The 12,931-nt window shown below is 45.9% G+C and overlaps 1 protein-coding gene across 1 annotated transcript in view; it reads right to left on the reverse strand.

Moving 5' to 3' along the window:
• Window positions 1-649: 649 nt before the first annotated feature.
• Window positions 650-12,931, reverse strand: part of LOC119400214 (frequenin-1) — a 271,350-nt gene continuing 259,068 nt past the window's right edge. The window contains exon 8 of the mRNA XM_037667220.2: window positions 650-12,178. Within this exon, the coding sequence (XP_037523148.1) occupies window positions 12,086-12,178 (93 nt within the window). The 3' untranslated portion in view covers window positions 650-12,085. The remainder of the gene's footprint in view (window positions 12,179-12,931) is intronic.

A 12,931-nucleotide genomic window follows, 5' to 3' on the forward strand; every position in this document is an offset into this window, starting at 1 on the left:
GCTGGAAGAGAAAGAGGAGAATGGAAGGTGGAAGGGGAAAGAGGCGAACGCACATAAAGTAACTGCGTATACTCAACAGCAGCAGCAGCAGACTTTGATATTAAAAACTATTATGTCGGCATAACGGTACATCGTACTGGAGATTATAGCACGGCAAACCAGAGGATATAGTATTTATTTGTTTAAAAAAAAGTACTTACGGTTGATTTGCACTCAGCTTTAGCCGCGTCACTTTGAGATACTCTGGCTGAAGAGTAACTACAGGCAGCATGTGCCAGAACATCTGGTAAGCTAATCAGCGGGCGTGTACTGTTTTTCATCCATTGTATTAGCCATCTTTATGAGAAAAAAAAAATGCAGGTAGAGCAAACAGCGCAACACTTCTAGCTTGGTGTGAAGTCCTGTAGTCCTTAGTACTGCAAATTGTGCTGCGGTTTCCTCGCTGCTACGTTCTTCTTCTTGCCCTTATTGCTGCTCAAATTCGCCATAAGCCTTTAAAGGACTGATCGATTGGTGCTTAGCGACAAAAAAAAATTTAACAGCAATGCTCATTAGCGCTCTCTCCGAGAGATAAATGCCGCCTGATGTGGCAGCATACGTTCCCAGGCGTTGTCACCGTACTGCATTGGCAGCTAAAAGTAAACACGCACCCAGAGAAACATGTAACATTTATTTCGTTTCCAAGAATTGTTTTTACAAAACTGTCAGCAATGGCTAGATGTGCGCCTTAGGTATGAACAGCGTGGGAGGAATCAGAAGTGCTCCGAATAGAGTTTCGTTTTACCTCTTTTGCGCATTTATACAATGCAGCTTTTAAAAGTGTCAGTTTTTTTTAAGCAATGAATTTTATTTTCTTATTGTTATAGAGTTTAGAGTGTATAACTGCCTACATTATGTATAGGTGTAAATAGGCTGTATATATACAAATATCTCCGGTCCTCTTTTTTTTTCCCGCCGTCATTTCATCAAATCTGTCACATGTTCTCATTGGGAGGGGGATAACCACACCCACATAAACACATACCATGAATACAGCAACCAACATCAAAATAGGTTCAAAATAGCGTCAAGTATTGTGTGAACGCCGTTTGGTCTGTGAGGTGGGGGCAAGGATAAACTGGCAATATAATATGCAACAGTGGCTGTGTGAAAGTCCGTAAACAATGATTGTGTTCTTAAACTTCACTGTAACCGTAATCACCAGAATCACACGAGAAACACAGACTTCGGGCGTGCCGAACTGGACATGGCCCATTTTTGCCGTCAGGTGTCGGCATGCTCATTTTCAGGTTCTCAATCGTGAGCATGCAATCTCTTGCTCAAAACGGATCACTTTTTTTTCGTAGCTGTTGTTTGTTGAGGCTCGCAGTTCAGGAAGCAGCTTTCCGAGATTACAAATTGCTCGAATGTCGAAAGTAACACGGAAAATACAGAGAAAAACTATACGCTGTTAATCACTGGCAGCTTCTGATTAAAGCTTGCTGCCACGACACAGGTGTGCGCCGCGGCTGCTTAATTTTGACGCATGGTACGCACTCTTGTGTTCGTAACAGACTTTTAAAAAATCAGATAAACAAGAACATCGCCTCCTTCAAGCTTGAGGACCATAATTAAATTTAGCGCCGATAGTAAAACCACGAGCTAATTATACAAGAAAGGAGCAAAAAAATAAAAAAGAAACGGTACCCATACTGTCACGTAACATCGATGGCGTCGATAACACTATGTCGGCAAATGAGGCCGTAGCGCCGTAGTCGCGTGTTCTTTTAATAATATCAACACCATAAAAGAGCTCACGTGCGATTTGTGACGCCCGCATTTGAGCACTACGTCATTTGAAACATCTATTTACAGTTATAGCAGCAATATATACACTTTTTTTTCTTCGTTAACATTTCCTTTCTTCTTCTGCCACTCTCGGCAAAAGGTGAAGTGATCTTATGGGAAGCACGTCCAAAGTATAGAGATCGGCTTCACATACTATTACACCAGCCGGGAATTAACCTGAAAACTCTTCTACAGCCGCTGTTTTAACCGTAGCATTAAGTGAACAAGAGGTACAAGGTAATAGTGATACGTGTGCAGTTTTGACGTGTTTCAAAAGCTCTTCTGTCGCAGTCTTCTACGGCGAACAACCACTCTGTCATGTAAAAGTTTTTTTCCCCTTTACTACTCAATATAGCGAATAAAATGGTCACATCACGGTCATTTTTAAAGATGTGCCGATTGCATGTTGAGCGTTCTCAAAGTCTGGTTCATCGTGTACCTGAATGGAGGCGACGTTCAACATGTACCAGTGACTATCAGCGTACTCAGCAACCTTTGCGAGTGACACATCTAACGCGACTGATTTACTGCTCAAATACACCACAACCAACAGCAGTAGTGGCAACATACAAACGAAACGGCCATGTTCTTTGACACATCGAACTGAGAAAGCTGCGGCAGTGCGTTAACGCATATTACCCCCATTTTGCCAAAACAATGCACACACATTGCAGGGCCGACGCCCCTGGACAATCGTTTTCGTAACTTTCGCGATGAGATGTCTTTCAGCCTTGGATCGCAGTGGGGTGACTATAGGTTTCAACCCGTGACTCGTTTATTCAGCAGCGTCTGCTCTCTGTGCGGCGACACCTGAAAGACGTGATTTCTCAAGACAAAGGAGAAACGGGGAGAGAGTGACACAAGTTTGGAATGATTGGCACCAGTATTTCCACGTTTCCCCACACTTGCAGAGGAACGACTCGTAGCGGCCTGCAATGCACAGTACGCGAGGCAGCCTTCAACCTTGGGCAGAACAGCTATGTCCACCCGGCACGCCTGGAATGATATATTGGTCGGCGCACGGCGACTGGCCGGAGGAAGCCCGGTACGAAGCTTAAACAGGCAGAGAACACGCTGCCAGTGTTGTACAAATAAGAGGGAGTGTCTGCTTCGTACAGTTCCCCAAAGAAGTAACGAGATGGCAAAGAAAGAAATAAAAAAACGGACGAGACAAAACAAATCGAAAGCCCGCAAGGAAAAAGACGAGAGTCTTCTCGTAAACTTTAAATAAGGCCGTGTTCTCGCCTACTCGCATTATTTATAGCTTGCAGCCAGACGTACGCAGATGAGTGAAAAAAAAAAATTTTTTTAACGCGCTTACATATATGTATGTGTATCAAGAAATGTTTACGGTGCCTCCTGTCATTCGAACTCCCGCCACGGGCGCACCTTTCCTCCCCGAGAAAAAACAGCGAACATTGTGAAAAGGAAAAAAAAAGTAAATCTACGACCCCTCCGCGTACCAACTTCCTACCGGACAGATGCCGTACGCTGCAGCGTAAGAGAAAAAATTGGACCACAACCTTTCAAGAAACAACATTTCTAACTAACGGATGACACAGCCTTCGACCGACTCGGGTAGTGGTGGTGGTGGTGGTAGCACTAGCAGTAGTCTTTTTGAGGAGGCTGCAATGGTACCGCGCATTTGGGGGGACGTGGCAAATGACACACGACGCAGGAACGGCAAACATCTGCGGCTTAAAGGGGCGCGCTCCGGGAGGAACAGACGAGATAATGATAACCATGAGAGCACGAAACACAGCAGAGCCCGACCGGGAGAGAGAGCGTAGGAGAAGGAAATAGAAGCGAACGCGCAAGGATCTGCTTCTGTCGTGTACTTTACCGCAACAGGTCTGTCTTTAATAAGCACGCTGAGCCGCGCTTACTTGCGCCAATGTCGCGGATTGGCTGCGCGTAACTGGGGCGTCAGATGGCCACAACTAGCGCACTGACGCCTTACAAAAGCGGGTCGAGCTACATTATCGGAGGCCGGTGATCTAGAAAAGCATAAACATCAGCAAGAACATATTACGGCGACAATATTAATTTTTCAAAGAGAAATAAGCGAAGTAATTATGACTCATTGGTCATAAGCGAAGTTAAGAAATGAGATAATGTCCTTATACATAAGTGACAAGCCCCTGCATGAACGACTGACTGTGGTCGCGATGGGTGACGACGCTCTAAACGCATTCGACTCGACCCTGCGAGGCCAAAGGACAAATGATTCACGTTGGATGGTCATAACTCAAGAATGAATATTAAGTAAAGGCAGAATAGTAAATTGCGCTATAGCAAAAAAAAAAGTGGTCACTCAACAAGAAACAAGGTTTTTCTAAGCCAAAACCACTTAGAAAGCTGCAGACGAAAAGCAGCGCCTACTAATGATCCTGCGACAGTTCACCTTGATGTCACAGATTTTCACTGGGTCTACTGGGGTCTAGGTGACTGCTTATCGCTAGAGGGGGACTTACATAGCATTATAAAATAACCAAATACTTAAGCAGGTGCAAGCAAATACCCTGATATCTATGATGTCACGGAGTCTTTCCAGTGCTGTTGTTTCGCTAAAAAAGTTAAAGAAAAACCTAAAATTAGCAAATTCTTTCGACAATACTTTCGAAATAATATTTGATCAGTCTAAGGTGATACAGTGCTGCTTTTTAGTGTCCTCTTAATGATAGCATATCTTTGCCGAACCCTATAGAGTAACCCTGTCACGCCGATTCTGCGAGTAGTACTGACGCAGTCGAGGTTTAGTGTGCGCGAAAGAGGGCGCCGCGAGAAGCGACTCCCAGAGCCGGTGAATGTGGCCTCACTGCTTTGTGCGCGTCGGCCTCCTCCTACGCATCTCCCTCCACCGCCGAAAGGGGAAATTCGTGACAACATAGAGGAACAAAGAACCATAGAAAGCCCTCGCGGAATGTGAAAACGCGCGATTTTTTGTCACTTTTTTTTTTCTTCTTCCCTTGTTGGATTAGTATATGTTATCGTGATGCCCATATGCGAGATGCCCGTTGGGGATAGCGGCAGATGTCGAGCAAAAGTTGGCTTAAAACAAACCCAGAGATGAGTCTTGCAAGCCTCGTTGGTGCAAGCTCCGGGGGGGTGGTGGGTGAGGCGAACGACGCGTGAATTATGCGCGCGTCTCACAAGAGACGCCCTCCTCCACCGTCGTGGTTTGCCTCGCGGGTGACATTGGCGCACCTTTCGTGAGAGGGACAACCTCGAGACGATGGGCCGGAGGTTTAAAGCGACATTTAATGAGAGATAGTGGAAGAGCGCTTCGGTGGAGCGCTTCCTGGCGTTCTAAAGTTCGCCAGTAAATCACCACGAGAACCGGTGGTTGACGAAGATCAGGAAGAAACACAAGCCTATAACGCATTGCTTCGCGAGTTAACCAACATTTGCAGTCTGCTTTCGTGCACCGAGCAGACAGCGGCGTCAAATGGAGTGTATCAAATCGTCTGCACTCTGAAACGCCGATGTAACATCGCTCCCAACTTTTCTTTCGATAAGAGAAATTGTCAGTTTGGTCATACAGGAGGACCAATTGCAAACCGTAGTGGTTCGATTTAGGCTTAATACCCTCCGACTTCAGATGGCCTCGAGAATTGCCGCTCTCCTTCAAGGCAGTGCTGCGAATAGCGAAAGAAAAAACTAGAAATTGGTGCATTACAACAGCCTATGTCGAGTGAGATGTGCGTGGGACTGATATATCGCTGCGACGCCTGTTCGCAGCTTTCTTCAAGTGCCGCAAGAGTTCTCAGGGGCTATATATTTATATCTGTATATATTGATCAAAAAACCATCGCACCGAACTTGCGGGTAATCAGAAGAGAAGACGATTTGTGACTCCTTTAGTCGTCCGAAGTGGGAAAAAAAGAACTCTCTCGTACGCAGCTTTGTTGTGCCTGCTGCGGCTAAAGCCGAAGGCTCTTCCATGGATGCTTACAAAGCATTCGGCCCGGAGGGAACAAAACGTACTGCGGTTTTTTTTTTTTTGGAAGTCGGTGTGAAACGGCAACAACTGGGAAAGAGAGAAAGGGAATCGTCAAGCTGAGCTCTTCCTTCTCTTGAGCTATATGGTTGATTGTGGAATCATCGCGTTCTGTTTTCACGCCACGCCGACATTCCCCCCAAAACACGAACGCATAAAACATTTCTTCCCTACAGGCATCGCTGCGCGTACGCCCAATTATTTGCAGCATGCGACAATTCGAACAAAGTCACAGGTTTCTGAAATGAAGAATTTACACTTTTCTACCCCTCCCCCTTTTTTTTTTATCTCGAAAGATTTCGGCACGGTTTGGCAGCCACACTTTGCGTAGCGTACTGTGTCGAGGAGTAACGACGGCGACTCAAGTATAGTGGCCTTTGGGACGATTACTCCTTGCGGGTGTTAGGGGTGACGCGCACTTCGAAGAAAGTGCTTTCGGACGACATGAGTGTGGTGTCTTGTGTGGCTAGAGTAGATGGTGATGCAGCGTTTCTGTTCTTTTTTTTTTTTTTCCATAACGCAGTTCAGGCCTGAAGTGAATGGGACGTAAGCTGTGAAGGACCGGGCTGTTCGTGTACGCCTTTTGATTATGTAGAGTGCGCGCATACTGCTTTCGCGCCTTGGCGAGAAAGAGAAGATGGAAAGAGGAGACAGAATTGGAACAAGGGCAGGAGGGAGGGGAACAGGTGCGTAACTGCGGTATCCGAACGCGAAGCCACGTGAAGCGCCGCGAAAAAAAAAATAGTGATTCGCGTGCTGAATGTTATGATACTTGTCGACGGAAACATTAATTAGGAAGGTTTAGTTACGGTCCGGCATCGCCAGAACCGCATGTCTCGGCGGTCTTTTTCACTTTTCCACAGCCCGAAGCTGCGACGGTTTTCTTGATATCATCAGGTTTAGCCACCCGCATATCAAAATGATACGTGTTCACTTTGTGCATCGCTTGTAACAAAACTAAAGGAGGGCTCTGGAGATTGGTCCGCAACCTTGAGATCATGCTCTTTTGTTTTTTGTTTTCTTGTATCATGATGGACACTGTCTGTTCTTTTCACATGAATGTACGGAACACATTGCACAAAGCCTGGAGAAATGTACTGGAATGCCTGTGGGAACCGTAACCACCGCACACAAACTAATGTAAACGCAAGATGCGCTGATGCAATACAAAAAATAGGTTTCTTTCAGGCAACCTAAATAAATACATAACAGTACATATGCAAACACACATATCTAGTTCACGATTCGGAACGGGAACCGTGAACTGGATATAGATGAACTAGAATTGTTAAAATTACTTGCACTCAAAGGTAGCAAACCTCGAAACGAAGCAACATAACCCATACAGCGTTTCCTTAGCCCAAGCAAATGACAACTTTAAATTTTCATGTCGGGATGAACTGTGTCATGTTCGTGTAGCGGTATATCTCGTAAGACGATTGTATGAGTAAAGATTGAACTACACGGGATTACATGATGTGCCAGAGAACGCAGGATTTCTTACATTTGCTATCAAAGCCTGCAACAGAGGGAAATACAACAAGCCTGATGCTTGCCGCCCAAAAATGCGAATAAATTAAGCGCACAATATGCGGAATAACGCGGAATAATATATTGGCATATATTATAAATATGAATATGCGTTTTATAAACAACTTCATAAGCAATGAACAGTGAGCGAATGCAAGCCAGTCACATGCAGCAGGCGCAATGCTTAGAAACCCTGTTTGTCAGTCATACTGATGCCACCCTGAAGTACTATACAGTGCGTTCCTTGATCTTATGTTACAAAGGAGGCTTAATAGAAACACAGTTGGTTCTGCGGTTCAGTGATGTGGTTCGGCAGCCCAGCATTGTCTCTCCTTATCAACTATCCTGGCAACATAAGGCCATTGTTCCTCTTATGCTTAATGTTTTTCTCATCATACATATAGCAACCTAGCCCTAAGAACGCATTACAAATGCATTTAATCAGCTTATGGACAAGGAAAACAAATGACAAAATATTAAGACAAAAACGCTCAGGATGGCACATTTCGACTTTGCAGATTGATCACACGTGTTGAGCGAGGTCATCTCCACAGTTTGATGTGAGGCATTGGAAGAAAGCACGGAGCGGCTTCGTCCTGCATATATCCCTAGCTTAGAAATCTTACTTCACTTTTCTCTTAGAACAAGGATCAAGAAAAAAACAACAACCAGCAGATAGCTACGCTGAATGCAAGCTACGATACTTCGTAAAATTGCTATACGTAGCTAAGCGTGTTTTCTACACACGCTTATCACAGTTTGCTATACACTTGAAGCTGCGAAGGCTCAAGCGCTGCTGCAGGACTCGTGGCTAACGCGCGCTTCTGTTACTATATTATTGTCCTTCTATGGCGGCTAATCACCGGGGTTACACATTTACCCTGAAATCCTCTGCTGTTTCAAGGTGCTGCAAATTTTCGCAACCTTTATACACGCCGCGAGGCTTTTATCGCAGAAAATTGAGGGAGCCCGTGCAATGGGAGCGTAACTTTCTACTTTGTAGGCTTAAGTGTTTTAGCGGTATCCCAGCTTGCGTCGCGCAGTCAAACTGCTATGCTCGCGACGCAATACCTCTAAACGTTCGAGGCGTTGGTGGGCAGTTTCTTGCGCAACAACTGAACCCGCTGTCCATGAGGCGGCGACATTAGCCTTTCTGAAAGTGGTTGTACGAACAGTAGTGAAAAATAGAGTTAGCGTTGTCGAATATATCGTGGCAACAGAACAACTGCCTCAAAATAAAGAGAGAGAGAAAGATAGAGACTGAACTTTATCGTGCGAGTTCACTTTTTCGCATGCTTTCATCGCTAATCTCGCTAGTCGTATAAAAGCAGGTCTGCTCAACAGCCTGTAGAACGGACGCTATGGAACAAGCTCTTTTTTTTATTATTGCCAATACTAACCGCGCAGAGGCTGCGTTCGAACAGAGGTCATCTGCAAACGTAGCTCGCAAAGCACGATTAACCGAGCGCTCCGAATGATCGATTCCTTCCAGGGATCAAGTGTGGCGTCGCCTACCAGAACCGAATAGCGCCGTTAACATCTGTGGTCACATCGCACGATTGGGTGCCGCCGAGCTACGTCGTGCTTGGTGCGCAGTGAATCAGCGATCGAGTCCTTCGTGTCAGTTCTCCTTAATGAACCTTACCGTTTTCGTTCTATTTTCGGACAAACGGACTCGGATGAAGAGAGAAAAAAAAAGGAGAGATAGAGTAGAAAAGAAAAAAAGGTACAATCTTGTCCGAGCAGCAGAGTTATAGAATGAAGACGGACAGTCTAATGATGATTTGCAGCATTTGCTTTCTTTTTTGTCTGCATACCTAGCGCGGTAAACAGAACAAAATCAACGAGCAAGAACATATCGTGCTCCGCAGTTTGTTTTTTCTGCCGCCCGCGAGGCGCAGCGAAATTCTCCAGGGGGTTTTCCTGGCGGATCGGTGCGGATGAAGAATGGACCCTGCGGCAAAAGCAAACAAATGGGCGGGCAGCGCCGAACCAGAAAAAAAAAAAATAACAAACGAGAGCTGCCGACTCGTACGGAGCTCTGGTCTCGTGGGAATACTGGATGCGAGCACCGCCGCCCGGAGTGCCACTCCGTGGACCCGAGTCTGCGCGTCGCAAGGACCGGGAACCGCGGGCTCCCCGGAATCTTCTCGAGCAGAGACTACGGGCCGTACATTTCGGGCCTCCACGATGCGATGGCTCTCTTCTCGGTGGTTCTTCAAGTCCCTGCTTTCCGCGTGATCGGCACCCTGAAAGCTATAGGGGCTATTGCGGAGACATACAAAGCGACCCTACTTGACCTCATTTCAGCGATCTAACTGCTGAAATTAACAAAGTAAGAGAGAGACTCGCCAATTAATGCGCCCACGTTGTTGCGAGACGAGAGCGCGTCATTTGCGATGCCTGTTGCATCTTCCATGTAGCCGTCATATTGTTCACAACCTGCTTTCCACCCTCTCCCTTTACGGGGAGACAGGTGATATCGAGCGGGAGCGTACTTCGCACAGAGGGTCCCCAATCGGCTCAATTCGGGCCGTAGAAGCAGAGTCATGCTTTACTTCATTATTATCATTTTTTTTTTAAATTTTGCCCGCTGCTTCCCTACAAGGTATCGAGAGAAGACGCGTCTCCGCTCTCGGAACTACCAATGGATCTGCGAGAATTACTAAGCCCTCCTTTCGAGAGCTAATGAAGAAACACCCATCATCATCTCCGGGTATCAATATCTCTCAGATACCATCACCTCAGAGTACCGTTCTGACGTATCAAATAGTCTGCGGAGCGGTAGCTCACGACATTAAAGATTAACTTAGTACAAAAAAGTAATAACAAAGGAGCAAAGAAAACAGTATGGCTGGTTAGCGTGAGAAAATAAATACCTGAACAAAAAAGAAAAAAAAAGGCTTCAGATTGTAGGATTTCTGAACGGGCTGAGATCACTGCTTTAAATTCTAAAATGGCGACTGGATTTATTTAGGACGACGCGTAAAAATCAAGATGCAGAACGCACTCTGCGTGTACGAACATCTCTTTCGAATAGAGCTTTTACCAGTTGCACAAGTTGCTCACAGTCTCAATCGGGTTTTACGAACGGAAAGTCTCCTTGAGTCAGATTCGTGTTCGGTATCCATACGCGACTCTGAAAGCGTTATTTCTCTTCAAAATTTGTGAAACACTATGTGACACACTTTCTGACAACCTTTATTTCTATCTTTCTTTCTTTTTTTTTCTAAGATACGAGGAATGTCCGGTGCCAGTTAAAGGCACGAACTTTTGTTACATCATGTCAAGGAAAAACGAACGCGGTCGTGTAAGCTCAATCAATAAGAAAGAGAAAGACAAATTTCTACCGATGTGTTAAGTAAGCAAGAATAAAAGGGGACAAATAAAATCTAACTCGTAAATATTATTTATCGACCAACGTGCAGTTTGACGTTAACTCTCCATCTTGTTTTCAGCATTAGTTTTGGTCGTTCGTTATCTTGGCAGGCGAGCAGTAGACGGCAAATGGGGGAACGCGCAGTGATTTCGTTGTCCGTTCTTGTTTTCGTTTCTTTTTGATTGTTTTAAGTGACGCTAAAGGCCTGCGGTCTTTTTCTTTCTTTTTTTCATTTTGTGATGCGTCGATTTCGCGTCAGAATGAACGCCCAGACAAATTATGCCAAAAAGAAAAAAAAAGAAAGGCCCATCGAAGAGCGCTTCAAGAATCGGCGGAAATAAACGATTTTTTTAGTTTTCGATCGCGAGAAAGCTTACGCCAGTTCAGCGTCCACATCGCTGCTTTGATTAAAAAGGAACGAATGAGCGATGGACACGAGGAAAGGAAAGCTTGTCATATGTCTTGCGCAGAGGCAAGAAGCAAAGATACATTGAGAAGGCATTCGTACCTCGTACGGATTCAGTCGCGAAAGCAGAGAAAAAGAGAGAGAAGAAAAAAAAAAAAGAGATTGAGGACCAAGCAACAGTACGCGCGTCGGGAGATATGCGAAAGAAATGTCACCGCTTAGATTTTTTTTCTTCTCTCTTCACTGTCATCTTGTCACGTTATAGTATAATATATGAAACTCCTAGCGCGCTGATTTGTTTTATACCTGCGTTCTACAAGGCCTCAGGAATTTCGCTCGGTATGCCCAAGGAGACACACTTGGACTCGGCGATATCGGCGCACAAGCAGCACCTTTGCTCGTCAGAACAATGCGGCTACGCGCGATCGCCGGGAGAGAATTACAATTGCATTAACGGAAATTTGCCCTTACCAGACACGCCGTTTGAACGGAGAGCACGTTAGGCATGTCGCATGTGCAACGCAATACTGCCTGCGTTTCATCGGCTCTCGAGACACACTGAGTGAAATCGATAGGTTGGCGGCTTATAGGAAACCCTCCAACGGCAGCCTCCCCTTCGCTCCGTCGGAGACATGAACGGTAGAGAGAGCATCACAGTGGCTTGCGAGTGATTGGCGTGTACAGGAGAGGAAGTGGAGGCGGCGGCGGTGAGTCGTGGAATGCGTGTGTGCTCGAGAAAAGGGCAACGGAAGGTCGACCCTATCTTCCCTGTCCCGATGGCTCGCTCTTGTCCTCAGCAAAAAACAACAGAACATTCAGGCTCCAAGTGTGGCCGCTGCGGAGCCTTGCACGGGCTTCGGGCAGCTCTCCCGGGTGGGTAAGACGTGGGTCGAGGGTAAGACGAGGGTCGAGGGGGCGGAAAGATGTGGAGAGGAGGCGTCTACTACGGTGCGTACAGGGACAAAGCTTGGACGATCTTCGGGTCGTGTTTTGAGCCTTCTTTGAACTCTTCTAAAGACAGCTTGTTGTCCTGGTTCTGCAAAGACAGAGGAAGAAGAAAGAACGTCAACGCGGCAGGGGTAGACATAAAACAAGCGAGAAACGTCAGGATGCAATGTAAGGACACGCGATCGACGTCACGCAGTGGGTGGAAAGGTCGAAATGAGCAATCTTGTTTCTAAACGTAGAACCCCATGCTCAGATGGATGCGCTCATTTCTATTAAGCGGCATTCTCCGTCCTTCGCACGTTAGTATAATATATGGTTAGCACGGTTAGTTGTGGTAGTTAGCCGTGATAGCCGTACAGCGTACCTTTGCTCCAACAACGAAGAGCCTTTGCAATGAGTGGTTTACTAAAGGAGTTTCAGGTGGCCAACCATTAACCTTCTTCCGACAGAGTCACGTGGCGCACGGTTTTAGTGGGGGAGAATGTTTCAGCCATTACAATTTCACATTCAAACTAGCACGTTATTAGGCCTGCATGGAAACTAATGCACTGTGGCTAATTCACATTGTTACGTTTTATTTCTATGAGCGACGAACGACTCGCGAAAAGCTTGCTGCAGGTTCGTTTTTGCTAACAAGCAATTAAACTTAAATTCCGGTGTTTCCGGTGCAAACAACCAGTATCATTATGCGCCTTCATCAACCAGCAGATGGTTTCCCACGCGAGGACTTACGGATGTATCGGGATGATCATCGATAAAGCCCACTTCTGAAGCCCTCTTATGGCCTACATGAAATCGCGCTTGGCAGAAATTTGCGAGCTATTCAATTCTCTAGCCGATA

The sequence above is a fragment of the Rhipicephalus sanguineus genome, chromosome 1 (assembly GCF_013339695.2).
Source record: "Rhipicephalus sanguineus isolate Rsan-2018 chromosome 1, BIME_Rsan_1.4, whole genome shotgun sequence".
In the NCBI taxonomy this organism is placed as follows: Eukaryota; Metazoa; Arthropoda; class Arachnida; order Ixodida; family Ixodidae; genus Rhipicephalus; species Rhipicephalus sanguineus.